Below are 26,133 nucleotides of genomic sequence, written 5' to 3'. Positions count from 1 at the left end.
CAATCTTTATTAAAAATACCAGACAAGACTTTTCTCCCTTGCTGTATGGTCATTGGCTTTGTTTTGCAGAGTGAATAGAGTCTTCATAGATTTCCTTAAAGCTCATTTCACACAGGGTTGGTATAAGTCAGTACCACCAGTGCTTAGCTTTTCTCCTGTGTTTGTGTCACAAGGGGTGTTGTCATGACTGTGTCCCTTTGATGCTCAGATTTTCAGAGTGTGGCTGTTAACTCCTGGACAGTCCTTGTTTATCTTTCTATTTTCTGTGACTGTTAAGAGTATCTGGTGTGTGACAAACATTTGTATTTTGAGAATAAACAAATTCTAAGGGTAGCTAAATAAAGTACAAGAAAATGCTTGTAAAGGAGCCATCATAATTTCAGAAGCACACAATCCTACTTAACAACAGTTCAGATCTTTTGTCAGTCTATCAAATTAGAGTGGAGTGTATGTGTATAATCCTCACTTGTTCTTTCTGTGTATAGTAAGGTGTTGGTCTGTCTTCTGTCCACCTCCACCTCTGACTTTCCGTTGACACTGTATTCTCCCACATTAAAACTTTGTAACTCTCAATATACATACTGAGATGGACCATATAAATGTAATTTCCCTCTGAGTAAGTTCCCTCATAGTAAGTCCCTTTCCTATCCACTTTCATAACAGTGTCAATCCTCTTCAAAGTAAAAGCAGAGACTTGTCAGCAGCTATCTTTACTTAGTGAGTCAAGAGAACTTGCCATCCTCTTGTTTGATGGTCCCATTGGTTTCTCCTTTCACACTAACTTCAGGTGGACTTCCGTTCTCTTGTGCTTTTCAAGATCTAGTCGTCCTGCCTGCTTGCCTGATTTTTCTTCTCAAACCTGCAGTGGTTCTTCTGCTGCATTTGCCTCCACAGGGCTGGAATTAAAGGTATATACCACCACAACCAGCTACCTAATTTGAATTCATTCATTTGTTTGTTGCATAGACGCCGTCTCACCTTGAACTCCGAGATTGCCTGCCTTTGCTGGGATTATGAGCGTCTGCTACCACTGCCTGGCCTGAGTTAATTTTTTGAAGAAAGTTTCCATAAAGTTTAAAAGCCATAATGAGTGTTATTTATGAAGCTGTCCTTTTGTAGAATTAAAACATAGAAGACCCATCAGAGTACCAGAGTTAGTATCTTAGATGTTTTCTGAGGGCTTTTAGGTGCCCAGCTGGAAATGATTTTCACTAGGCTCAGTTACAAATTCCTGAAGCTGGAACCATCTCCACACTTCCCAGGACTGATAGACAGGAGTGTGTGGGGATTGGCAGCCTGTTGACACACATAGCTAAAGATGGATGCCTCCTAAATCAAAGAGATTAGGGCATATTTAGGATTGTAGAAGGAGGAGAGTAATTAAGCTTCTTCTAAAACCCACCTCCCCCCGTAGCTAGAGTTTTCCTGCCTTGCCCACAGTCAGGACAAATCTCTGTCACCTGCCAGTCCCACAGCCTCTCAGACCCAACCAAGTAAACACAGAGACTTATATTGCATACAAACTGTATGGCCGTGGCAGGCTTCTTGCTAACTGTTCTTATATCTTAAATTAATCCATTTCCATAAACCTATACCTTGTCATGTGGCTGGTGGCTTACCGGTGTCTTCACATGCTGCTTGTCCTGGTGGTGGCTGCAGTGTCTCTCTGCCTCAGCCTTCCACTTCCCAGAATTCTCCTCTCTCCTTGCCCCACCTACTTCCTGCCTGGCCACTGGCCAACCAGTATTTTATTTATTGACCAATCAGAGCAATTTGACATACAGACCATCCCACAGCATCCCCCCATCTCTCTAAGCAAGATTTTACGTTGGCCATTTTACTGGCAGAAGAATTTTGCCAAGGCCAGCAGTAAGAAAAAATGGACTTAATGTCAATCAGGGACTTGGGTGGTAGAGAAGGGTGCAGTCACTTCCACGGCAGTTGAGGAATGTATTTGGTTTTCTCACCACCTGCTTCATCTGGATTCCTACTTGCAGCCTTTCTTCCTCCCTCTGCTTCTTGGGAAAAATACTATCCGTTCCCTTCTGCCTTGTGCAGAATAGTTTGAAAATAGTTACAAAGCGTATTTTCCCCATAGTATGCTTTTCATCTTCATTGGAATAGTTTATTCAGATTTGGGGTGGTTGGTGCTAATGCAGGAGCTGAGGGATAGTCCAGTGAGTGCTTATAGGAAGCTTCACAAAAAGTTTTTCATCCTCATTTTGAAGAACTCATTAAAACTGTGTTTGAGGCTGGGCTCAAAGATGTCTTCTTTTATCTGAGAGTATTTAAGCAGAGCCAAAATGACTGGGCTTCTGTTGAGTGGACCTCAGGTATCTTTCGGGCTGCAGCCTTCCTTGAAAGTTTAAGATGCACAGAGGAAGACTGGTTTTGTGGTTTTATTGTTTCATGTCTGCACACAAGGCTGAAGTAAAGGTGTAATAAGTGGGCTGAACAGAGTTTCCCAGCTCTTCAAACTTGCTGAAGACATGGGTGGTTTATTTACCTTGATCCCTGCTTAGGAATTTGGTCTTTTGCAGATGTCTCTTTAATAAAGGTTAGAAATTATAACTGCGTTTGTGCACATGACAGCAGTGACTTCACTGGTGAAGAGGAGGGCTTGTTATGTTTTTATCACACTCTAGTCTCTCTCACTATAGGGTTTGTTGTGATTGGCCTTTGCTAAAGACCTTATGAACCTGGTGGACCTATTGCCTTAGTGTATCAGCACAGAGACAGGACTCTGGAAAATGAGCTTTAAGGTATTATGATCTCAACAGCCGAGCTACATCTGTACTAGAAGCTTGATGGTTCAATGGCTGAGATAATATTTGACACCCTATTTGTGTGTCATAGAATGTCATTTTGTTTTCATCTGAAGTTTTTCATTTTTCTGATGTTTTAGTCAGAAAACATTCTTACCAGACCCATCAGTGAAGCTGTGGCTACCCAAGGTTGGCATGGTTGTTCTGTACTTGTTTTCTGCAAATAAATATATTGCTGCTGTCCACAAATGTGACCTTTATTATGCCTGTAGTAGTCTTTTCTTATATATTTCTTTCCATAGAGTCATTTGTTTCTGATCTCAAAATACTGAAAATTCTACAATTACGCCATTCACGAGTTTTAAATGCTGCTTCCATTCCATATCGTGTATGGGCTCTCAGCATTTTTCTGTTAGTATCAGTTCGTTGTCCAGTTTAGCCATGTATATATACTACCTGCGTTAGTTATTGTTACCTCAGTTGTAAACTGCAAGGCCTATGTTGTAGTAATTCTCATTTTGTCCTATAATGGCCTCACAGTAGAAGAGCGTGATGGTGTGGCAGTTTTGAATATGCCAGTGATTAGTCTTGACTAAAAGGAAGAAACACCTAGTATGCTGACCTTGTTGAAGTTGTACAAGGAGAAAACAAAATACTGTAGTTTTCATAAGGTTTAGCATAATCCCTGGCTTCTGACATCCACTAGGTATTTTGGAATGTCACCATGGCGTGGGCTGCAGGGACACAACCGTAGTTTACACACATGGAATCAGATAAAAGTCCTGTAATGTAAAGTCAGACTGGCCCTGGAAGATGGAGACAGAGTATTGTGAGTAGTGTGCCTGAGTTAACCCCTGCCCTGCACTAAAGCCCATTCCACAGTTTGTTTTTTTCTGACAATGCTGTTAAGTTTTTTTTCTTTCTGACCTGTATACAACCTAAACCTTAGCAAGAATAAAAGCTGTTGAAATTTTGGCCATTCTCCGCAGTGAAGGTGATTTTTCACATCACCTTTCCACGTTGCCTACATTTCCAAATGCTGCCATTTCCTTTTATTTTTATTGAAATACGTATGGCACTGAAGTCTCTTAGAATTGTTGTGCCAGCTGCCAATGACATGGTTCCATACTAGAGATGGTGGGTTTCCTGTATACGGAGAACTCCCATTTCCTAGTGTGGGAATGTCCCGTGCTCCAAACAAATCGTGAGGGGATTGAGGAGGATTACTGGAATGAGTGAGCTGTGACAGATTCTTCAATTAAAATCACACTTCTCATCTTGAGACATTTGTTATACAATTCAGACTTTTTTTTACAAATGTAGCAAGAGATGGCATGTGAACGGTAAGGAATCTTTTTACATGGAAGTAACAGAATAGAAAACTACAGTATTTGTTTGCTGATTACTTAGGTATTTTGTACCTAGATACTTTGGTATTTGGAACTTGTTACTTAGCCTAAACAATAAACCTTTGTAATTTTCTATTAAACAACTGCTATCAAAGTCCCGAAATAAATTCTTTAACTCCTTAAAATTTATTGGCACTGTGTAACATCCCCCCCCCCCCCCTTGGTGGTATAATCACCTCCTTTCATGCCTATCAGCATTTCAGCTGTGGGCTGTTTAGTTTATTTATTTATTTTTTTAAAAGCCCTTATAGAGTCTGGAGAGATGACTCAGCAGTTGACAGCACTAACTGCTTTTCCAGTATAACCTGGTTCAATTCCCAGCACCCACATGGCAGCTGACAACTTCAGCTGGGGGATTTAATAACCTCTTTTCGCCTTAATGGGCACTATGTTCACATGTACACACATGCATGCAGAATAAAAGGAAAAGGTTCTTAATGTGATAGTCTCGATTGTTTTCAATACTAGCTGATACCTTGAGGTGTAATGGAATTGGTGGGATAAGATATTTCTGTGTTCATGTTCCTGCTTTCCTTAAACAGCACCTAGGTCATTTTTCTGGTACCAGATGTTATTGAAGTTCCTAAAAAGTGACCAATGTCAGGCAATGCTTGTTGTAATTTAGATTTCCTTTTTAGCAAAGAGTTTAAATGCACTATTGACATCTACTGGTCCTTTGTGACCAGCCTACAACATTTTCATTAGGTAATGAAAATATCTGGGATGTGTTTTATTTTCCTTTAAGTGTATGTACACACACACACACACAAACACACACACACACACACACACACACACACACACACACCAACTTTCTATTAAAGTGAACTTAGAGGAAGAGTATGAAAGAAGTGTTGGCCTGCTCTGCTTTCTGTGGGGCTAGTTAGTGTTGTGAGCAACATCATCTGGATGTGCTATGTGCAATTCCATTTTTGCAGTTACTTGCAGTGCTGAGTTGGAGGCCAGGGCTTCCTGTACTGTTTCACATTGGTTCTACCCCAGCCCTGTACTGGATTTTAGAATCTCACCTAATGTGAGATTCTAAATATTCTAAATATTTTGAATGTTTATGTGGGAAGTTTCTATACAATTGACTTTTCATTCAGGCCTTTAGGATTCTATTGACAAAAAAGAATGAATGAACTGAGTTGTATGGTAGACTATAGTATCCCCTTCCCTCCTCTTCCCTCTCCTCTCCCCCTCCTCCCTTCTCCTCTCCTCTCCCCCTCCTCCCCTCTCCCCCTCCTCTTTTCTTTTCCCTGGAAACATAATTCTCACAAGGTCATTCATTCCCTCTCCTTCCCAGCTATTTTCTTTGCCAGGAGATAGCTGCCAGGGGATTTTTGGCAGCTTGCAGTTGGGTTTTGAGTAACCTAAATTGAAAAACTAGCTAGGGTTTTTGAAATGATATTTTTAAAACTACATTGGCAATCCCACCTCGAGTGTGAGTAGAAAGGCAAATGAACATTTAACTGGCACAGCTAGGCTTTTGAAACAGTGTCCTTTGGATAATTTGCTAACACCTGTACCTCCCGTAATAGACTAAGAGTTTCTGTAGCCAGATCTGTCTAAACTCTTCCACTCTTCCACTAGACCCTTCCATGTGCTGTTCTTTTGACTCTTACTCTGTTTTGCTCTCTTTTCCCTTAAGGTTTAGCTCATTCTCTTGGGACTTTCATGAAATCTTTAGCTTTGTTGAGAAGAATGCTTGTAAGTCAGTGCTGCCTTTGAAAATTGGATCATGATGGAATATGTATGCAGCTTTGCCTAGAGGGTACACACAGACTGACACAAACTGAGTGACCTGTGGCAATTGTTGCTTTCTAGAACCCCAAAGAACTCTGTCACATTTTTTCTTCATTGTGAGTGACATTTGTGATTCTAGGCAGGCTTGGTTCTTTGGCATTTCAGGTTATAAGATTCATTACTTTGCTTGCTGCTATCACCTAACCTGAGATTTTTTTGTGCCAGTAAATGTTTAACTTGAAGTTGTCCTAGCTCTTACGTATTAAATTTCTAACTTTTGACATTCTTTTCTCAATTTCTTTAAGAATAGTGAAGGACCCCTCCCTCTCTGCTCTCTCTTATGTATTTATAAAAGTGTGCCTGAGGAGCCTGGGTGTTTATAAGTAGAGCTACTCAGTTCTTGCAAGGAGGATGTTAGGATTATCACCCTTACTTTAGAAGTTTAAGAATTGTGATTTCCTTCTTGAAGGGTGCGTTGTTTTCTGACTCCTCAGCTTTCTGGAATGCTTGCTGTATTCTGTGACCCTGGTTTGTTGTTTGACCTCTCAATTGGCAGCCAGGAAACAAACCTTTAGCTTTAGGAGCCTGGCACTGGTGAGTGAGCAGCTGGAACTACCCCTTCTTTCACTGGAGAGAGAGAGAGAGAGAGAGAGAGAGAGAGAGAGAGAGAGAGAGAGAGAGAGAGAGGCCTTGCCTAGAAACAGAAACTAAACTATCACTCTGTTATTTTTGTTTGTTTATTTTTATTTTTTTAAATATTTTTTGAGACAGGGTAGCCCAGGCTGCTCTGAAGTTCACAGTCCTGCACCAGCTCCTTAATATTGGGATTATAGGCATGAGCTGCTGTGCCTGGCTTATTTATTTTTAATACACTGTGAAAACCAAGACTCACATTGATTAAAAAATGAAGTTATTTGAGCCAAACCCAAATTGTAGCTTTTCCCGGTGCCTGCTGGACCAGGCCAAATCTCTTAAGGAGGAGTCATTGGGAGGGGATTTCCCAACAGAAAGTTCTCTAAGGCAAATCCAGCTATAGTAAACCTTTCATTCTGAATAGCCCTTTATATAATTTAATTAAGCTAAAGGCTGCAAATATTTAATATCCTGTGTTTTTCATAAACAAACGATTTCATCTCTTTATATGTAAAGTGTTTATGTCCCCCCAGTCTGTGAATCAGTATGGCTAGATTTCAAGACATACTGCAAAGCAAAAAGACTTCTGTGCAGCAAAACCTTTTCTGTAGCCAAGTGACCTCTCCTCTGTCATTGTGTTATATTCTTAACTGCTGATTCAGTTTTGGCAACAGGGATGAGATGGAATATCATCGGTGGCTATGTTACACAGTGTGGGTGAGATGGTGTTTGCTGGCCTCTGAATTCATGTGAGGAGGATATGTTTATATTTTCTGTACCACAAAGGACATTTATAGCCATCCTGTGTGTTTTGACCGCCACTGCAGTAGCATTTGAATTTGGTGGGCAGCTTGCCCTGGTAGATGGTGTCTCCTGTCCCCACATCTCTAATGCACACACATTAGCGCACTCTTGTTTCTTTGAGCAGCTGCCAGGTTTGTAGTGTATGTGTATGTCTTGGGTAGAATAGAGTGGGTAATTATTTTGAGGATGGAAACACAGGATTTTTTTTTTTTTTTTTTTTGAATAGGCCTTTCAGCAAGTTGGCAATGTGACAGGGTCAGCTCCCATAAAGAGAGGAGCCATGGTGGTCATTTTGTATTTGCCAGGTGCTGTTTCTCATTTTTGATTGAACAGATCTTCCCTCGTACCTTCCTTACCCTTTGCTTGGAGTTGGGATGTAATTTAAATAACTGGATTTAACAGATTACAAGTTTAATATTGGAAAATTGACTAATGAATGTTTTGGTATGCACATCTCTTAACAAGGTACCAGTTCTTCTTAGCCTGAATGGTATGTTTCCCTTTACCTCATCGTGTGCACACACTTTGGTTTGGAGACTATTAGAAGTTTCAGTGGAATTCAGTCAACTTAGGATTGGCTATTTTGCTCTAGTGTGTATTGCCCTAGAAATAGATGGTCACACATAGAGAGTAAGGTAATCATGTACTGTAGATGGCTGAGGAAACCTAAAAAGAGGACTCATGTGAGGCTCCTTATGGAAACCTGTCCAGTAAGCTTTCAAATCTATCTTTGAGAAAGGACAGGAAAGAGGTTGGAAATCCATATGTACCTTTTGTACTCACCCGTGGATTTTATTTATGATATGAGCCTTTTCTCAATTTGTTAACTTTCAAAATAATAGCTGCTGATTTATTTATTTACTGTTCTTCGGATCTGAACATAAGCAGGGCCAAGAAGCATTGAGAGCTGCCTCCCCAATTCAATACATATTTATTCATATAAAAATGCTATAATACTTTTTGTTTGTTTGTTTGTTTTGTTTTTTCGAGACAGGGTTTCTTTGTGTAGCTTTTGAGCCTGTCCTGGAACTCTGTAGACCAGGCTAGCCTCAAACTCACAGAAGCCCACCTGTCTCTGCCTCCCAAGTGCTGGGATTAAAGGTGTGCGCCACCCCCACCTGGCTGATTTTATTTTATTTTATTTCTTTTTTTTTAAAAAAAAAATACCCTCAAAGACTTTTTAAAAGAGTATGTGTGCGTCCGCGTCCGCGTGCGCGCGTGCGCGCGCGCGTGCTGACTTAGACTAGGAAGACGAGAGAGCCTCAGGTCTTCTTATTATGTCTCTGCCTCCCCAAGTACTGGGATTATAGACTGGAGTCATAGCCCTCAATACACCTTTTTGCATGGATATTTTGGCTTAGACTCAGGTCCTCACTGTAGCTAGAGTTCTCCTGCCTTGCCCACAGTCAGGACAAAATCTCTGTCATCCGCCAGTCCCACAGCTGCTCAGACCCAACCAAGTAAACACAGAGACTTATATTGCTTACAAACTGTATGGCCGTGGCAGGCTTCTTGCTTCTTGCTAACTAACTGTTCTTATATCTTAAATTAATCCATTTCCATAAATCTATACCTTGCCATGTGGCTCATGGCTTACCGGCGTCTTCACATGCTGCTTGTCATGGCGGCGGCTGGCAGTGACTCCCTCTGCCTTCCTGTTCTCTCAATTCTCCTCTTTGTTAGTCCTGCCTATACTTCCTGCCTGGCCACTGGCCCATCAGTGTTTTATTTATTGACCAATCAGAGCAATTTGACATACAGACCATCCCACAGCACCTCATGTTTGTGCAGCAAACACTGACTGAGCCATCTCCCTATCCTCCCTCCATTGTTTGAACTGGTCTGCCTCAGTCTTCTTCCTGTTAGGATTTTGGGTTTGCATTATGCTTGGCCTCAAGGGGAAACAAATTTCACCTGGCTGTTGGTAGTACTACCTAATGCCAAATAAAAGGGAAATTGGAGACCTAGTGTGTTGCATGCATGCAAATTTCAGGAATGGGAGGGGGAGGGAGAAATAGACTGTCTCTTCACTGAAGTTCATGTGGCTTTATCAAGAAGTACAGGTGATGCCCACTTTAAATTGTAGGGCTGTCAGCTCATGTGGTTCATGACAGGAACCTCTTCCTTGATCTACTAGACTGTGTCTTTGGTTGTGTGGCACATGACACCAAAAGAATCATACCCACACTTTATCTGGCTCTCTTGTTGGATGCTGGTGATGATGAGCAGCCACATGGCCCAGTTACTTCTGGTTAGTAGTGACCACATGGATATTAGATAATTCTTGGTAGAACCAATATCTTTTTTGGATATAGTTCCAGTGGGTTGACCAGACCTTTCTTCACCTGGAGCAGAGCTTTGGTCCTCCCTCCTTATTGCCTCCTGGATCTGTATCTGACAGTCTCCTACATCCAAGTAATCCCCTAAGAACATTCATTCTGTTATGCTTGCCAACTGCCTCCTAAATAAAGGAATGAAGAATTGTGTACCTCTGGCAGCAATGTGGTATCCTCCCGGTCCTCGAGGACAATTATGGAAGTCTTGTCTTCTGCGTTACTTTTTAGGATGGCTGAGATCTCTGAGGTGACTTTTGAGATACAAACTACCCAGTGCCTTTTTTTTATTTATTTTTTTATTTTTTATTTTTTATTTTTTTTTGGTTTTTTCGAGACAGGGTTTCTCTGTGTAGCTTTGTGCCTTTCCTGGAGCTCACTTGGTAGCCCAGGCTGGCCTCGAACTCACAAAGATCCGCCTGCCTCTGCCTCCCGAGTGCTGGGATTAAAGGCGTGCGCCACCACGCCCGGCGGTCCCAGTGCCTTTTAAAAGTTAGCATTCTTTTCACTTCTCTGTCAAAAATACCAGGCTTAGAGTGTTATCTACCCTTTGCTTACATGGCTTTACTCTTTTTCCTCTCTGATTTTCTATACAACCAGAGGAAGCTTATTAACAATCTTCAAAACACCTGAGCTTTGATCATTTATCCTAAGTACCAGGTAGAAATACTAGCCTGGAGCTGTTCTTGGGACAATTTAAAGTCTTTTGATTCATGTATGCACACACTCAAGCACCTTTATATACCAGTGAGGATGTGTAGTTCTGAGTCTTGGGGATCAGCCTTGGTAGTAAGCATCTTTCCCCACTGAGCCATCTCACTGGCCACTGCTGCCCGGTAAAGTTCATGCTGCAGCTGGTCTCTGTTCCCCAGCCATGACTAAGTTCAGGATGGTAGAAGTGAGTTACACAAGTTCATTTGAGACAGAGAAATGTGAACTAGGTCTCAGTGGATAGTAAGGGAAGGAAATTGTGTGTGTACTTGTGAAATAGTGGTTGGAAAGCTAGGGTGCTATTCAATGTGTGACCTAGGGTAATTAGAGCCACTGATTCCTTGTGATCCAATGTTTTTCTTGTTGTTTTTGAAGCAGTCTCTATGGGGTCCTTGCTAGCATTGTACTGTACACATTCCTAGTGTACACACACTTTATACGTACACATAAAACAATAGCCCCTTAGACATATTTACTGCACTGTAAAGCAGGCTGTGGTTTATGAGAGAGCTGTAGAGCCTTAATTCCCAAGAGTTTGCTTGAGAGATTATCTTTTCTTTCTTCTTTATCATGGTTTTATTGCTGCATATAGGATCATGTCCTCCAGTCTCTGCCTAATTTAGTTTTCTTTTGCTGTTGCAGGCCCAGGCTGCAAGCACAAAGGAAGTTTGCTCAATCTCAGCCGAACAGTCCCAGCACAACTCCAGTGAAGACAGTGGAGCCTTTGCTACCCCCGCCAGCTACTCAAATTTCTGACCTCTCTAAAAGGAAGCCTAAGACAGAAGACTTTCTTACCTTTCTCTGCCTTCGAGGTAAGCTTGCAGGACAGATGATATCACTGTGTTGTACTATATCTCATTACCCTGTTTGATTTGAGGGCTCATTCTGGTTCTTTTTTCTTTCTTTTTTTTTCTTTTTTTTTTTTTTTTGGTTTGGTTTGGTTTGGTTTGGTTTTTCAAGACAGGGTTTCTCTGTGTAGCTTTGCACCTTTCCTGGAACTTGCTTTGGAGACCAGGCTGGCCTTGAACTCACCGAGATCCGCCTGCCTCTGCCTCCCAAGTGCTGGGATTAAAGGCGTGCGCCACCACCGCCTGGCCTCTGGTTTTTTTTTTTAAAGATAGACTTTCACTATGTAACCCTAACTGGACTTTGAATATGAACCTGGCATTGAATTTATAGAGATCTGCCTGCCACCACCTTCAGAAATTCTGGAGTTAAAAGATATGTGGCACCATTCCCGGGCCTGCATTTTTTTGCTTATTTTTCTCTATGAGTATGTTGTGTTTGTGTGTGTGGGTGTTTTGCTCCCACACACATGCCTGTGCACCACACATATGCAGTGTTTGAGGCAGTCAGAAGTTGTGAGTTCCCTGGGATTGGAGTTACAGATGGTTGGAAGCTACTATCTGGGTGGTAGGACTTGAACCCAGGTTCTCTGCAAGAGTGTTCTTAACCCCTGACCCATTTCTTCAGTCTTTTTGTGTTTTTGATAGTGTCTTAATATGTAGGTCTGACTGACCTGGAATTGATGATGTTATCTAGACCTGACTCAAAGTCTCAGAAATCCCCCCCCCCCCCCCCCCGAGTTCTGAGATTACAGATATGAGCTACCACGACCAGCTAGGAAAATGTTTGTGGGAGCCACAGTGACTCCAGCTTGTGGCTTGATTCTATCTTCACTCAAGGTCAGAGAGTTCAAGCTTGTCTTTGCTCCATAAGACTTGATAACTAGATGTTTTTTAAGAGGTGTTTATGCTTGCATGTTCCTTGAACCATGGTAAGCGGTCTTTTGCCCTGTTTGCTTTGGGTTTTAAAAAAAAAAACTGAAAAAAATTCTGGGCTGCTGAGGTATTGACTCCGAGCCCTCCCAAACCTATCCTGTGTCTATATATTTTCTTTCATGTCTCTGTTTTTAGCAGTTTTTTTTCTCAATTCTCACTCCCTATCCAGGACTATTTGACAGGTCAGGCAGAACCCCACAAAAGTGAAATGTTTTTAAAATAACAAGACTGGAAAAGGTAAAATCTCAATGAGGTAAAGGCAATTTCCAGCACACAAGTAACATGTGTGTTCAAGTTTCCAAGTGAGGAAACACACACACACACACACACACACACACACACACACACACACACACATTTATGAAATACTGGCATCTATTTTGTAGAAGCAGAGGTATCTGAAGACTAAATAGTAATAATATATATAAGCCCAACAAACAAGAAAACATAAGACAAATTATATCTCCAAGTTTGAACCAACACTGACTACTAACTAACTGTAAAAGCAATTCCTAGTATGGAGAATGACAGCAGATTCTTTTTCAAGAATCATGCAACCAGTAGACAGAAACGGTGTCACTGGTATGCTGCTGGAGAATCACTTTTAACATGGCATTCTATGGAGAGCAGATGGGCAAGAATCAAGGACTGTCTGAGTGAGTAAGTAGAGCAGAAACTGTGTGTTTGTATGTACCATGTTTTTCTGTATGGGCATTGTTTTAAAAATCCTATCCCCTCTACTCTGGTTAGTTTGGGGTGGGGTATGTAATAATACCTGGAGAAAATTTACCAAGCACATAGCCTTGAAATTTTAATATTCAGACATAAGAGAATTGCTTTCTTAAATATTCAGTTACCTTTTCAGCAAAGTTCTAAATAAATGAAGCCTGGACCTGTGAGTGTATTCTCTACTTAAAGAACCACACAACAAAACACGTTGCTTTTTCTTAGCTGGTGTACCATGTGGATTCTTATTATACTCCTTTCCTATTTTTCTTACAGGTTTTCTTTAGATCTGAGCTATTAAAAGTGAGCCACCTTAGTCTTTTGTTAGTCTTTGTTTAGACCTCCTCATAATTTTCCTTGTTTTACTGCATAAACCCTAGAGGATATATGTTGTATTTTGTCTGTCCTGGATCCTTGGTAGGCCCAACTGTTATAATGTTATGGCTTTGGGTATGGAAAACTTGTATTTTGAAGTGTATAGGGGCTTTGTAGATGACCCTTGTAATGCTTCTTTAATAATTGAATTTCAAGTTACAAAAGTTGTTAAATTTTTTAATGGGTCGTGAAAGTGTTCCCATTTGTTTTGTTAAGATAGCTATACTTTCTATGTTCAGTTTTGTGAAAGTCATGGAATTTGTCTAATTCCAGATTCCCATTGTGATATGTCTGTTATCAACAGCTATGAGATCTATGAGATCAACAGCTATGAGACTGCCTTTTGAGGCAGTCATCATTTTGGAAACCTTTTTATTGTTCTTAGTCTGCTTGTTTGCTTCCTTTTTCTTCCCTTTTGAAAAATGACAGTAGGAGAGAAATTGGTCTTATTTTTTTTTTTTTAAATCTTATTAAAAATTCCCAATCCTCCTCCCTCTGTGCGTGTGTGTGCACCTGTGTGCTATGGCACACTCTCAGGTTCTCTCAAAGAATAGACACCCTTGTGTATTCTCTTAAAACGGAGTTGCAGGTCATGTTAGCTGTCATGTGGGTGGTGGAAACCAAATTGGTCTGGGAGGACAGGAAGTACCTAGCCATGTCTCCAGCCCCCAATATTTCTTAAGTTAATGTTTTTTATAGGGAAGTCTTGCAATAAGTCAAATGCATGGAAGGGATATTTTTGGCCACAGACTTGAGTCATTTTTACAGATTTCATGTATTTCCCTTAATAGTTTTGAATATTGAAGAGACTTAAGTGATTGGGCCACAGGAAAGACGATGATTAGATTTCTTTAAACCTTATTTGTTAACCATCAATGATGACACTAGAGCCAAAAACCTCTCTCCCTTTAGTATAAACAAAGACCTTGTGGCTGGATATGTTATCAGTATAGGATTGCTGTAGTTAATGTACATACCACCTAGTAATTTGGGTTGGTAAGTTTCAGTGCACCATGAGACAGACTGTCTGCCAAACTAGCAGGTCTTTTTGCTCCCCCTACTTAATGCCACACCCTAGAACTTCTGAAGGAAACAGGGTAGAATGAACATTGAAGCAGGGCCTGAAATGATCACCTGCTGTGCATTTATCTCTAAATAGCTGCTTTGAAGGGGAGCACATGTTTCTTGCCAGAGGCATAATTAGTATCTTCCAAGGGTACACGTGATGAAGAGAGCCTCAGCCTCATATGTATGCTGTGAGCAGCTACTCAGTACCATTGCTGTATTTCCTGTCATCGATCTCGTTATTCTTAATGAGTTCTGTCTTTGTCTCTTTGTTCTGACCATAATTATTAAGAGATTTAAAAAGAGCTTAATGCAGCAGAGCAATGGCAGGTTAAATGATTCTCTTATTTACATTTTTCTTTTTATGGGGCATTGCAAACGAGGGGGTTCCCAACGGGGACTCATGAAACATACACAGCACACAGTTCATTCTTATGGCCATAGCTGTCACAGTGCAGCCTCCAGCTCTGCCCAGTGAAGGGAGTCTTTGGAGGTATGGGAGGGAGGGGAATTGTATCCACAGTCCAGTGGTGGGGCTGACTCTAACAGACCCAGGCCACAGCAGCCTGAGGCCTGCGAGGGGGCAATGCACAGCTCTCCCTCTAAGAGTACTTGGGTCCTGGATTGTTGATTTATGCCCCATTTAGCCTGTTTGTTCATTTATAAAGTGGGTATTATGGTTTCTGTAGTTATAGTTGCTAAGGATTAAACTAGAGCTAGTGGGTGTGAAATGGGTTCTAGTAAAAGCCTGAGAGGCAGCTGTCCAAGGACATTTATTTGCTATTTTACACCGAGTTTACAGAGGTGCCAGAGAAGTCAGAGGATTAGATTGATAACTGGGTAGTTTAAAAAGGATTCTCACTAGATAGAAAGCTCACCAGTGGAGTTTTATATGCAGACAATGCCTGTCCCTACCTGGAAGGTATACATTGTTGTATCACTGGCCTTGAGTATTGAGGATGAGAATTGTAAAAAGGGCTAGTGCAAATGTCTGGGGTGATTTAAAGGTAACATAATGAGAGGTCATTGCCTACAAGAAAGTAATTAATTACCCAATTGCAATTGAGCATGGTGGTTGCTAATAGCAAAGTTTATTGAGGAAAATGGGAAAATAGTCTATGGAGAGGAAGACAGGTTGTCTTAGCGGTACACATTGTTTTTTTCAGTTCTCTTTTGTGAGGTGTTCCATCTCAGTTTCTGAGCATAGAACTATCAAAGTGGAATTCAGCCTCCTTTGCTGGCTTCTGTGGATACTCTGCCTGCCTTCTGCTTTCTCCAAGTCACTCTAGCCTGAGAGCCTATATTCTACTAATGTCTCCCTTTTGCTGACATAGTGATTTGTTTGCTAGGATAGTTTATCTGGTAGTATTGATGAAATCAGAAACTTCGGAGTTCTTGATCAGAGAAGGATGAATCCTTATAATTGTCCCATGACCTTGACCCTGAGGTTTGGCCAGGCTTCAGGCCAACTGGCCTCTGACCAGGTCTGCCCTACAGGAAGGTAAAACAAACTCACTGACAGGTGGCTGGCCTGGCTTCAGTGGTATGTTCCAGAATACTGTCTTTCTCCCCAGTGTCTCAGTGTTTCTTTGGAATTCTCTCAGTGCTAGCATGGATTTCATACTGTGGGTTGCTCTGAAGTCCCTGGTGCCTCTGCCCTGCATGCAGGAAACTGTTTAGTGTCTCTGGGAATCTGAAAGGGCTTTGCATAAATCATAGCTTCAAGTTTAGGCTTGATGGTCTATAGCAACTGGATGTTGGCAAATTGGAGTTACATTGTTTTCACTTCTCAGCTTATGATAATTGTTTTGTGGCTAGGAGCTCTTCAGGCTGAATGAACACCATCATATCTACTGTGTGGTGTGGTTTGTCTATTCTGTTCACATTGAGACACCACAGGAAACACACACACACACACACACACACACACCCCTACACAGCAATGGTATTGGTGATTGAACTTTATTGAATGAAATTGGAGTAGTTTTTGGAGAGGAAGGTCCCTTTTGTGAAGCGCGTTCCATCTTAATTTCTGTGTCTGTGTTTGTATTTGAACCCTACGTCTGTACAGAGGCCACTTGGAAAGGTTTGGAAGGTGCTCTGTCATCTTGTGAGGGAAATGATACCCATTACTCTGAATGCTCAATCCCCTGTTTTTCTGCAGTATAATGCAGGCTTCCGGAGAAGGAATTTGCTATATTAGGGGTCACTTGGCCAACAGCTGGGTGAAGATGTACTAAAGGCAGTGTCCAAGAGGGACCTTAGTCTAGGAAGTCATCACCGCACATGCTGCTTGACACAGATGGTTGAACAGGGCTATTTGGAAATCTTTTTTTATGTCTACACTCCTAGAGCCTGGCTTGTTTACATGCTATTTGGGAAAGAAGATAGGAAATAATTGCCTATCCCATCATTTAAATAAGAATGACAGCTTTTAATTTTAAATTAAATTCATTCAATCAGGGTACCAGTTGGCTCTCAAACTAAGATTAGAAAACAACTTGTGGGGTTTTGATTCTTGCTCTCTACCAGCATGGGTCCTGGGATCAAATTCAGGCAGCAAGTATATATGTTTATTTACTGAGCCATCTCCTCAGGCTGAAAGACCAGTTTTATAATTTATGAGTTGTATGATACCAGCGGTAACCTACTAGAATTTTCCTGTGAGTTGTTTAGTGTGCCAATGCATATATTGTCATGCACTTTTGTGGTCCGACGTAGGTGGAGTTTTCCTGTCTCACAGACGTTCTCAAGTCACTCAGAGTCTAATAGATTAATTGCAAATGCTTGGCCAATAGCTCAGGTTTCCTTCTAACTAGTTCTTTCAACTTATAATCTATGTATTGCTATGTGGCTGGTGGCTTCACCTGTCCTCTAGCATGTGTTGCTCCCTCTGTATCTCCTGGTGACTCAAGACTCCACTCTTCTTCCTCCAAGCATTCTCCTGGGCTGGCTCTCCCGCCTAACTTTATTCTGTTCAGTTATTGCCCTGTCAGCTTCATTATTAAACCAGTCACAGTGACATATATTTACACAGTGTAAAGAAATATTTCACAGCAGCTATAAGAGTAGTTTTGACTAAATATACTGTTCACACCACATAAATGCCTTCCAGAACCAGGGCTTCTTCCTTGAGAGCTGGGTGCCATGGAGATCCTTTTTTATGGATGGCATGATTGGCAGGTGGTTCTCTTCTCATTAAGGGATGGGTTTTCTTTTGGAGAAAGCTTTTACCCCTAGCACATTACATACACACACTTGGTGTCTCCTATGACTGACAAATGCCTTTTCTATCGACACCATTTCAGTTGTTTGTTTTTCCTTTAGAGGTGATAGCAGTTCAGCATTGCTACCAATGGAGAGAAATGATGTAAAATATAAGGATGGATATAATAATATAAGCATCAATAGCATGTGGTAGATATGCATATGGCATAATATGTTTGCAGATGAGTGATTGTGGAGAAGTCCACCCCCAGAGTTGTAAAAGCTGACCTGGAAGGACTAGAGATTGAACACTGTGATAGTTGCTTCATGTTCTTTTAAGAGACCTTTATCTTTATGAGTTTCAGTGTATTTGTAAAAGCTGAAGTGTATGGAATAGAATCTGGTATGAATATCATTGGATTCATGGAGTAGCTATTCCTGCTGTATATAGATTCTGGTTTTGCGGAACCATGAGAAATGCCAACTCAATGGCATCCCCTGTTAATTGGGTCAAAATCCAGTCCTTTACTCTCCACCTCAATGGCTGTGTGTGAAAAAAGCCCTTTAGGGCCTTTCCATAACAGAGCAGAGCTATGCTTGCTTGTTAAGATTAAGAATTGGTCAAGGGAAGGGAAGATAATGGCAAGGGAGGGATGGTCTGTGTACAGGGAAGAATCCCACTTTATAGAAACCAAAGCCCAAATTAGAATAAACAAGCTTTTGGATTAAAATGATTTCTGTTGTGGTTGTAACATACCACAGTTTGATTTTTGTCCAGATGAAAACATTTGGTTTTCACTTCAGTAAATATTGTGGAGACATTGCCAGCTAATTCTGAAAAGTAATGAAATACAGCTTTTGCAAAGCACAGATGCATTCTGTACTCTGATTCTTCCTATCTGATCCCTCCCTCCCTCCTCTTCCTCCTGCTTTATTTTTACATATTTGTTAATGCACTTGAATAATCAGGAGAAAAAAACTGTGCTTGTAATTTTAATAGAATACTATTTATAATCATTGAATAGCAACCATTTCCTTGCTCCACAAGAAACCAAAATATCAGCAATTTCTATAACCACATGCATACTCTTCAAACATGCACCTTCATTGATTATTTCAATTGAATGTTTGTGAAGGAGAGTGGACATGATTCTGAGTGGTAAATTAGCACCTCTTACTAGTTAGCCTCTTACAGAGGGCTTGCTTGTATCACACCAAGAAGAGGCCACCTGGAGAATGGCTCTCCCTGTCTATGCCTCTCTGTTCCAGTGCTATGGCTGTAGCTTTTTTTTTTGCAAGGGCCTTGAATCCCACCAAGGAATTAAGTTTCTGTTTTTGTTTTTTTAAATAAAAACTGTGTGTTTTCGTGGTTGGGAATCACCTGTATCCCAGACCACTCTTTTTTTTTTCGAGACAGGGTTTCTCTGTGTAGCTTTGCGCCTTTCCTGGAACTCACTTGGTAGCCCAGGCTGGCCTCAAACTCACAGAGATCCACTTGCCTCTGCCTCCCGAGTGCTGGGATTAAAGGTGTGCACCACCACCGCCCAGCCCCAGACCACTCTTATTAGTGTTCTCTCTCTCCCTCCCTCCCTCTCCCTCCCCCTCCCCCTCTCTCTCCCTCTCCCTCTCCCCCCCCCCTCTCCTTCAGTGAGCTTAGAGTTTTCAAATGATTGACCCATCTGACATTTGGAGGAGTGAAATTTCTTAGTAAAATTTCAAGGTATGAAGCTGATTTTTATGTGCCCAGATCTATTATAAGATGTTTGTGATGGGGCGGGGGAAGGGAAACATCCTTTTCTCTTGAGGGAATCTAAATATTCATCTGTTTATTGACTTTGTCGAAATACACATGCTTATTTCTTGTTGGACTGAAGACTGTGAACTGGTTTCCTGCAGCACCAGTGGCATAGCTCATGCCTGTCTTGAGGGTTTGTGAAACCTGTCTTGCTCTCTGTTGTTTTCACTCTAGTAGATTCCTCCTCTGAGCTTTTTACCTGTAAGTTAGAGAACCAGGCTTGTACATAGACAGTAAGGAAGTGAATACTTTTCTGTAGTACACAGCTTCAGGGCTATGGATATTTTAGGTTGTTACTTAGTTATTTTCTGGGTATTAGCTGGATAATAGAATGGAGTGAGAGATACGCTCTTACTGGTTTTAGCAGCATTGCGACTTCTCCATTTCTGATCTGATGTGAGTTTGGCTGTCTGTTAACTAGTAAATGAACAGGATTTGAATGAATGAATCAAGATTCCTGGATGGATACTCCATAACCACAGAGGTAAAATATGCATCACAAGACTGTTGAAGTTAGTTTTCCTTACCTGTGTCAGTCTGATATTGAGGTTAGTGACATGTACAAATACAAGGTCCCACCCATATTTAAGAGGTCTGTGTCTGATTTCTATGTGATATGCTAGTAATTCCTGAGTGTCCCTTCGACTAAACAAGTAATAGGTTGGTCTAGGGTGGTAGTATCCTATTTGAGGAAGTTGTCTTGAAGGCAGACTATATCCAACTCAAGGAAGGAGGAGCATTGTTGCACTTGAAAGGGTACTTGACAGAGTGAGAGTTGGTTCAAGACTAGTGTGTGGACTCAGGACATCTTGTCCCTGCTTTTGGTTAGAAACTGATAGCCTCAAGTTACCAACTCTCAATCCTTGCAAAAGACCCTGGTGTAGAGTTTCAATTTGGGGATTTTCTACTGTTTAATGTCACTTTCTTTGCTCTTTTTTTTGACAAAATGATTTTTCCAAAGCTAATTTCAGGTTCCAGAACCTTCCTCTTATTAAGAACCTGATTCTAAGTTACACTGATCAAAGGTGAAAAAAATAAAACAAGAATAGAATAGCTTTTGTCATTACATGCGGCTTTACACTGGTGTCGTTTTGTAGCCTGTATCATCTGGCATTTGTTTGCAAAATTAAATCATTTTGTAGTTACTATTCCAAAAGTTAATCCAGAGAACTGAATTGGAGCCCCTAGGGGACCCCCCCCCCCAAAAAAAATAAAAGTTTCATATACTCCAGTGCTTACCTTGAATCTTTCCTCTAGCTCCTGTGTTTTTTGATGAATGATTGTTAGGAATGATTGCAAGCAAAGAAAATAAGAAGGGCATGTATCTAATGATTCTTTTTGTGTTTTCCTAAGCTAGCCAGGAATTCTTGTCTTTGCAGCCATGGGAGATTTCCTTTTGGGGCAATGCCTAGGAAAGCTGTGTAAAAGAAGAACTTTAAAATCACTTATTCTGGTACTTGGTGCTGTTTAATGGGGAAAGAATCTAAGGGGGTTACCTCTGCCTTTTGTTGTTTGTTTTTGTATTTCGATACATGGCTGTCCTGGTACTCTTTTTGTAGACCAGGCTGGTCCCGAATTCACAGAGATCCACCACACCTAGCATCTCAGCATTTTTATACCTTCTGGTCCCAGACAGTATGCCAGTAATTTATCTCCCTCTAGATTGGCCTTGCTTTATAGGGAAGAAGTATACTGTACTTGTATGTGGCTGGGACCTTCCTGTGGGCTTAACAGCTCTATTTTCATTGCAAAAATGTCAACACTCTTTGATTAGATCACTTTGTTTTTTAACTCCACACTTTTATTTGTGTTTTATGGAAGTTATTTTATTCATTTCTATGTGTATTCATATGTATACATCCTGCATATATGTCTGTGCACCACTTGATACCTGTGGAGGACAGAAGAGGGAACTCGAATCCCTTTAACTGGAAATACTGATACATTATGGCTTCCCTGTGGGTGCTGGGAATTGAACCCATGTTCTGAAGAGCAGTAAGTGCTCTTAATTGCTGAGCTATTTCTCTAGTCCAAGTAATTTATTTTAATAGTACCATATCCTATTATAACTTCATAGTAGTTTGTAAGTACTTGGGGTGTTGGTGGAAATCTGTACCTGGCCCTTATATTAAGATGGTAAGAGAGTGACCTTGTAAAAGAAAAAAATCCAATCCCCCCCTCCCCGAATTGATGATCGCTTCTTTCTTTCTTATGTCCAAAGTTGTAAGTTAAATGCACAATACAGAGCAATCTCCCAACAAACAATATGGGTGAATGTTTTCATTTCACTCACATTTTCTTGTGTAATTCATTCCTCACTGTTGTTTTCTATGGGAAATATGGGAATATTGCAAATAAGATTCTAAATTTTAATTTCTTGTGCTTGGTGAATGGTATTATCCCCTTCTGGGGCTTTTGCTTGAAATTGCTAAAGCAAGCAGATGGAGTTACACTACCTAAGGAATATTTGAAAATAATTTAAAAGTAGTAGCAGCTAGCAGTGATGTGATCAACATGCAGTTAGGGTCCTAGCTTTGTAAACCTCTCCTTTGGTGTTGATGAATTACATGTCTTATCCCACCAGGTTCTCCTGCGCTGCCCAGCAGTATGGTATATTTTGGGAGCTCTCAGGATGAGGAGGATGTCGAAGAGGAAGATGACGAGACAGAAGATGTCAAAACAGCCAACAACAATGCTTCATCTTCGTGCCAGTCCACCCCCAGGAAAGGAAAAACCCATAAGCATGTACACAATGGACATGGTAGGTCTACCATTGAGGCTGTATAAAGGGCAGCAATGAGCCAGACTGGATGAGGGTTCAGTAACTATTTTGAAGGGTGTCAGTCTAGGTATCAGCCAGATTTCTTCAGGGTACTTAAGTACCATACTCTTTATGGACAAAAAAACTTAATAGAGCCCAAAAGTATTCTAGATAAAAAAAAAAAAAAAATTTTTTTCTATGTGGAAATCATTATAATTGCCATGGGAAGTACAGATGATGGGCCAGAAGAGGGAACATTGAATACTTATGATCAACAATATGGGCAAAGTTTTGTGATCAACTTTTTAATTTTGATTTTTCTTTATGTATGTATAGTGTAGAAAACTATTATGACATTCAAAATGCACATTTATTATAGCGATTTTCACTAGAAGTAACTTTTTTTGGAATTTTGCTTTGAAATCACTAAGGTAGCCTTGATGGAGGCTTTTATACAAGGAAATGACTTGAATATTGAATTACAGTTAAGTGTCCAAAGGTTAGGAGGAGATAAATACACCTGCATATTCTTAAACATCCTTAAGAAAAACACTACCTTCTGTATTGGGGAGGGGCACGAGGACCCATGGAAACGGGTGATACATGGCTTCTGGATGCTGCAAACGTAAGCTGTATGGACTGGTCCTGGTGTTTTGTTTTGTAGACATAGATTTTACAGTTTATTTTCACACACACACACACACACACACACACACACACACACACACACACACACTGCGGATAGCACACTAAACTGGTAATTTTTTTCATATGTTTGTGTATGCAAGTGTTCATACAGAGAGAGATACATACATACATTCATTGAATATGCAGCCTTTAAATTAGAGATGTGGATCTAATACAAAATGGTACCTAAATTTAAATGTTGATGGAAAAAAGTTGGTTAACCTGTAGTAGTCTTTGAAATTTTTTATTTATTGTTGTATTACACATAAATGCAGGTCAGAAGAGAACTGAAATCAGATTTCTCCTACCTTTCTGTGTGTTCTAGTGGGTGAACTCACTCAGCCTTTCAGAAGTGTATCATGGAGTAGTTTTTTTTTTTTTTTTTTTTTTTTTAAAAAAAATCTACTAGTCCATCTTCTAGGTCCGATCACAGAAACTTGTTGAGAGAGCTGCCTTCCATTTGGCATTCAGGTTCAAGTGCATGGGTTTAGAGGGTATGAACAGGATGTGTGATGGAGTATTACCTGCTTTCTGGGATGGTAGTCTGCTGCCCTCTTATCTAAGAACATATACTTGGTAGGGGGAGTATAATTGAGACTGAGTGTGAGACTTCCATATGCCCTGATGGGTAGGAGGAATTATTTTAATCCAGAGAGTAAGGAGCTTGATGATTTTAAATGTGAAAGTATGATGAAATCATCAAGTTAGAAAAGTTATAGTATGAGCGAAGTTTAGTTTTAAGAGGAAAATTAATTGAAGTATTCTACTCAGGAAAGAAGTGATTGATGGGGAGTGATAGTAAAGGGAAGAATTGGAGGAGGGTTAATTAGTAGAGATCAAAGGTGTTTATTACCTGTTGATTCAGCCTCATTGCTTTATAGACAGCAGAAATACAGAGAGCAGCCACACTTGATCCTGCAGGATGGAGTTGTCTCATCATGGATGAAATTCTGAGTTACAATGACAACAGACTTCAGAGTTTGCTATCTTGAGAAAGATAGCAAATGCTCTAATAATGCAGAACCATCAACCCAAAGAATGCAATGTTAGTTTCCTTTTTTGTTTGGAGAATCTAGAGTAAATTGATAGGAACAAAACATGAAATTATACTTACCTCTTCATTTCAGTATGTCTATATATGCTAGAAATACATATATATATATATATATTTTACATTTTTATTTATCTATTTTTTAATATATATTTTATTTTACAATACCATTCAGTTCTACATATCAGCCATGGCTTCCCCTATTCTCCCCCCTCCCACACCCTCCCCTTACCTCTAGCCTACCCCCCATTCCCACCTCCTCCAGGACAAGTCCTCCCCCGAGGACTGCGATCAACCTGGTAGACTCAGTCCAGGCAGGTCCAGTCTCTTCCTCCCAGACTGAGCCAAGTGTCCCTGCATAAGCTCCAGGTTTCAAACAGCCAATTCATGCAATGAGCACAGGACTTGGTCCCGCTGCCTAGATGCCTCCTAAACTGATCAAGCCAATCAACTGTCTCACCTATTCAGAGGGTCTGATCCAGCTGGGGACCCCTCAACCTTTGGTTCATAGTTCATGTGTTTCCATTTATTTGGCTATTTTTTTCAATAATTGAGTAAAACTGAAATTTATTATAAGCCACAGTCGTCCTAGGGACCTCCATGCTATATATATATATATATATATATAGCCTCTATGGTTCTATGGGTTGTGGTCTGATTGTTCTTTATTTTATATCTAGAATCCACCTATGAGTGAGTACATACCATGACTGTCTTTCTGGGTTTGGGTTACCTCACTCAGGATGATTTTTTCTAGTTCCATCCATTTGCCTGCAAATTTCATGCTTCCATTGTTTTTTCTCTGCTGAGTAGTACTCCATTGTGTATATGTACCACATTTTTTTCATCCATTCTTCTGTTGATGGGCATCTAGGTTATTTCCAGGTTCTGGCTATTACAAATAGTGCTGCTATGAACATAGCTGAGCATGTATCTTTATGGTATGAATCAGCATTCCTTGGGTATATGCCCAAGAGTGGGATGGCTGGGTCTTGAGGTAGTTCGACTCCTAATTTTCTGAGAAACCGCCATACTGATTTCCACAGTGGTTGTACAAGTTTACATTCCCACCAACAGTGGAGTGTTCCCTTTGCTCCACATCCTCTCCAACATTGGTTGTCATTGGTGTTTTTGATTGTAGCCATTCTGACAGGTGTAAGGTTGCATTTCTCTGATTAAGGATGTTGAGCATTTCTTTAAATGTCTTTCAGCCATTTGTAGTTCTTGTTTTGTGAATTCTCTGTTTAGCTCTTTAGCCCATTTTTTAATTGGACTGTTCAGTACTTTGATGTCTAGTTTCTTGAATTCTTTATATATTGTGGAGATCAATCATCTGTCAGATGTGGGGTTGGTGAAGATCTTTTCCCATTCTGTTGGCTGTCTTTTTGTCTTATTGACTGTGTCTTTTGCCCTGCAAAAGCTTCTCAGTTTCGAGTGGTCCCATTTATTAATTGTTGTGCTCAGGGTCTGTGCTGTTGGTGTTTTATTTAAGAAATGGTCTCCAGTGCCAGTGCGTTTCAAGAGTGCTTCCTATTTTCTTTTCTATTAAGTTTAGTGTAACTGGATTTATGTTTAGGTCTTTGATCCACTTGGACTTGAGTTTTGTGCATGGTGACAGATATGGATCTATTTGTAATCTTTTACATATTGACATCCAGCTATGCCAGCACCATTTGTTGAAGATACTTTCTTTTTTCCATTGTATAGTTTTGGCTCCTTATATTCTTTTTTTTTTTTTTTAAGCACACTGCTTACTTACTATCTGATTTATTCCTTAAACTACATTTCTTCTTTACTCTCTTACCCTGATGATACTGTCTGTGTTCATGATTGGTTAAAATAATCCTCTGTGTACTTGATTGCCTGTCACTGGGCCTAAAGTTTGTTGTGCTGTGAGAGATGTTCAAGGCTATTGTTGCTTGTGAGAGAACACCTGCAGAGCTCCAAATTTGATTAGCTTCACATAGCACTGTTTCCTAGGCTGCCCTCTTTGGTATCCCAGCCATGGGGCCAGTGCTTAGATTTGCTACTCTACTGAATGGGTTGATGGTTCTGCATTATTAGAGCGTGCATTTAAGTGAGACATGACCTGTGCCTTTGGTTAGAATCGATCTGTTCTCATGTTGCCTGAATACACAAGATTCAGAATAGTTTGTGGGTGAAAAGCATGCCTCATTTTCTGTTTTATTTTCTAAGAAATTGAAATACAGAATTAGATGATCTCCATGTTTTTGGATCTTTCTTTACCTTCAGTGTGAATGTACACCTGCTCACTCAGATTTTT

The 26,133-nt window shown here is 40.5% G+C and overlaps 1 protein-coding gene across 9 annotated transcripts in view; it reads left to right on the top strand.

Annotated features, from left to right (window-relative positions):
* Nucleotides 1-26,133, top strand: part of Jarid2 (jumonji and AT-rich interaction domain containing 2) — a 195,671-nt gene that overhangs the window by 132,638 nt on the left and 36,900 nt on the right. For all 9 annotated transcript variants that reach the window (XM_037205767.1, XM_028867713.2, XM_028867715.2 and 6 more), the window contains 2 exons: nucleotides 11,044-11,213; nucleotides 21,935-22,111. In XM_037205767.1, coding sequence (XP_037061662.1) covers nucleotides 11,044-11,213; nucleotides 21,935-22,111 — 347 coding nt within the window. The remainder of the gene's footprint in view (nucleotides 1-11,043; nucleotides 11,214-21,934; nucleotides 22,112-26,133) is intronic.

Source organism: Peromyscus leucopus, chromosome 5 (assembly GCF_004664715.2).
Source record: "Peromyscus leucopus breed LL Stock chromosome 5, UCI_PerLeu_2.1, whole genome shotgun sequence".
In the NCBI taxonomy this organism is placed as follows: Eukaryota; Metazoa; Chordata; class Mammalia; order Rodentia; family Cricetidae; genus Peromyscus; species Peromyscus leucopus.
The sequence above is the reverse complement of the archived record's forward strand: the minus strand, read 5'-3'. Positions and strand labels throughout refer to the sequence as shown.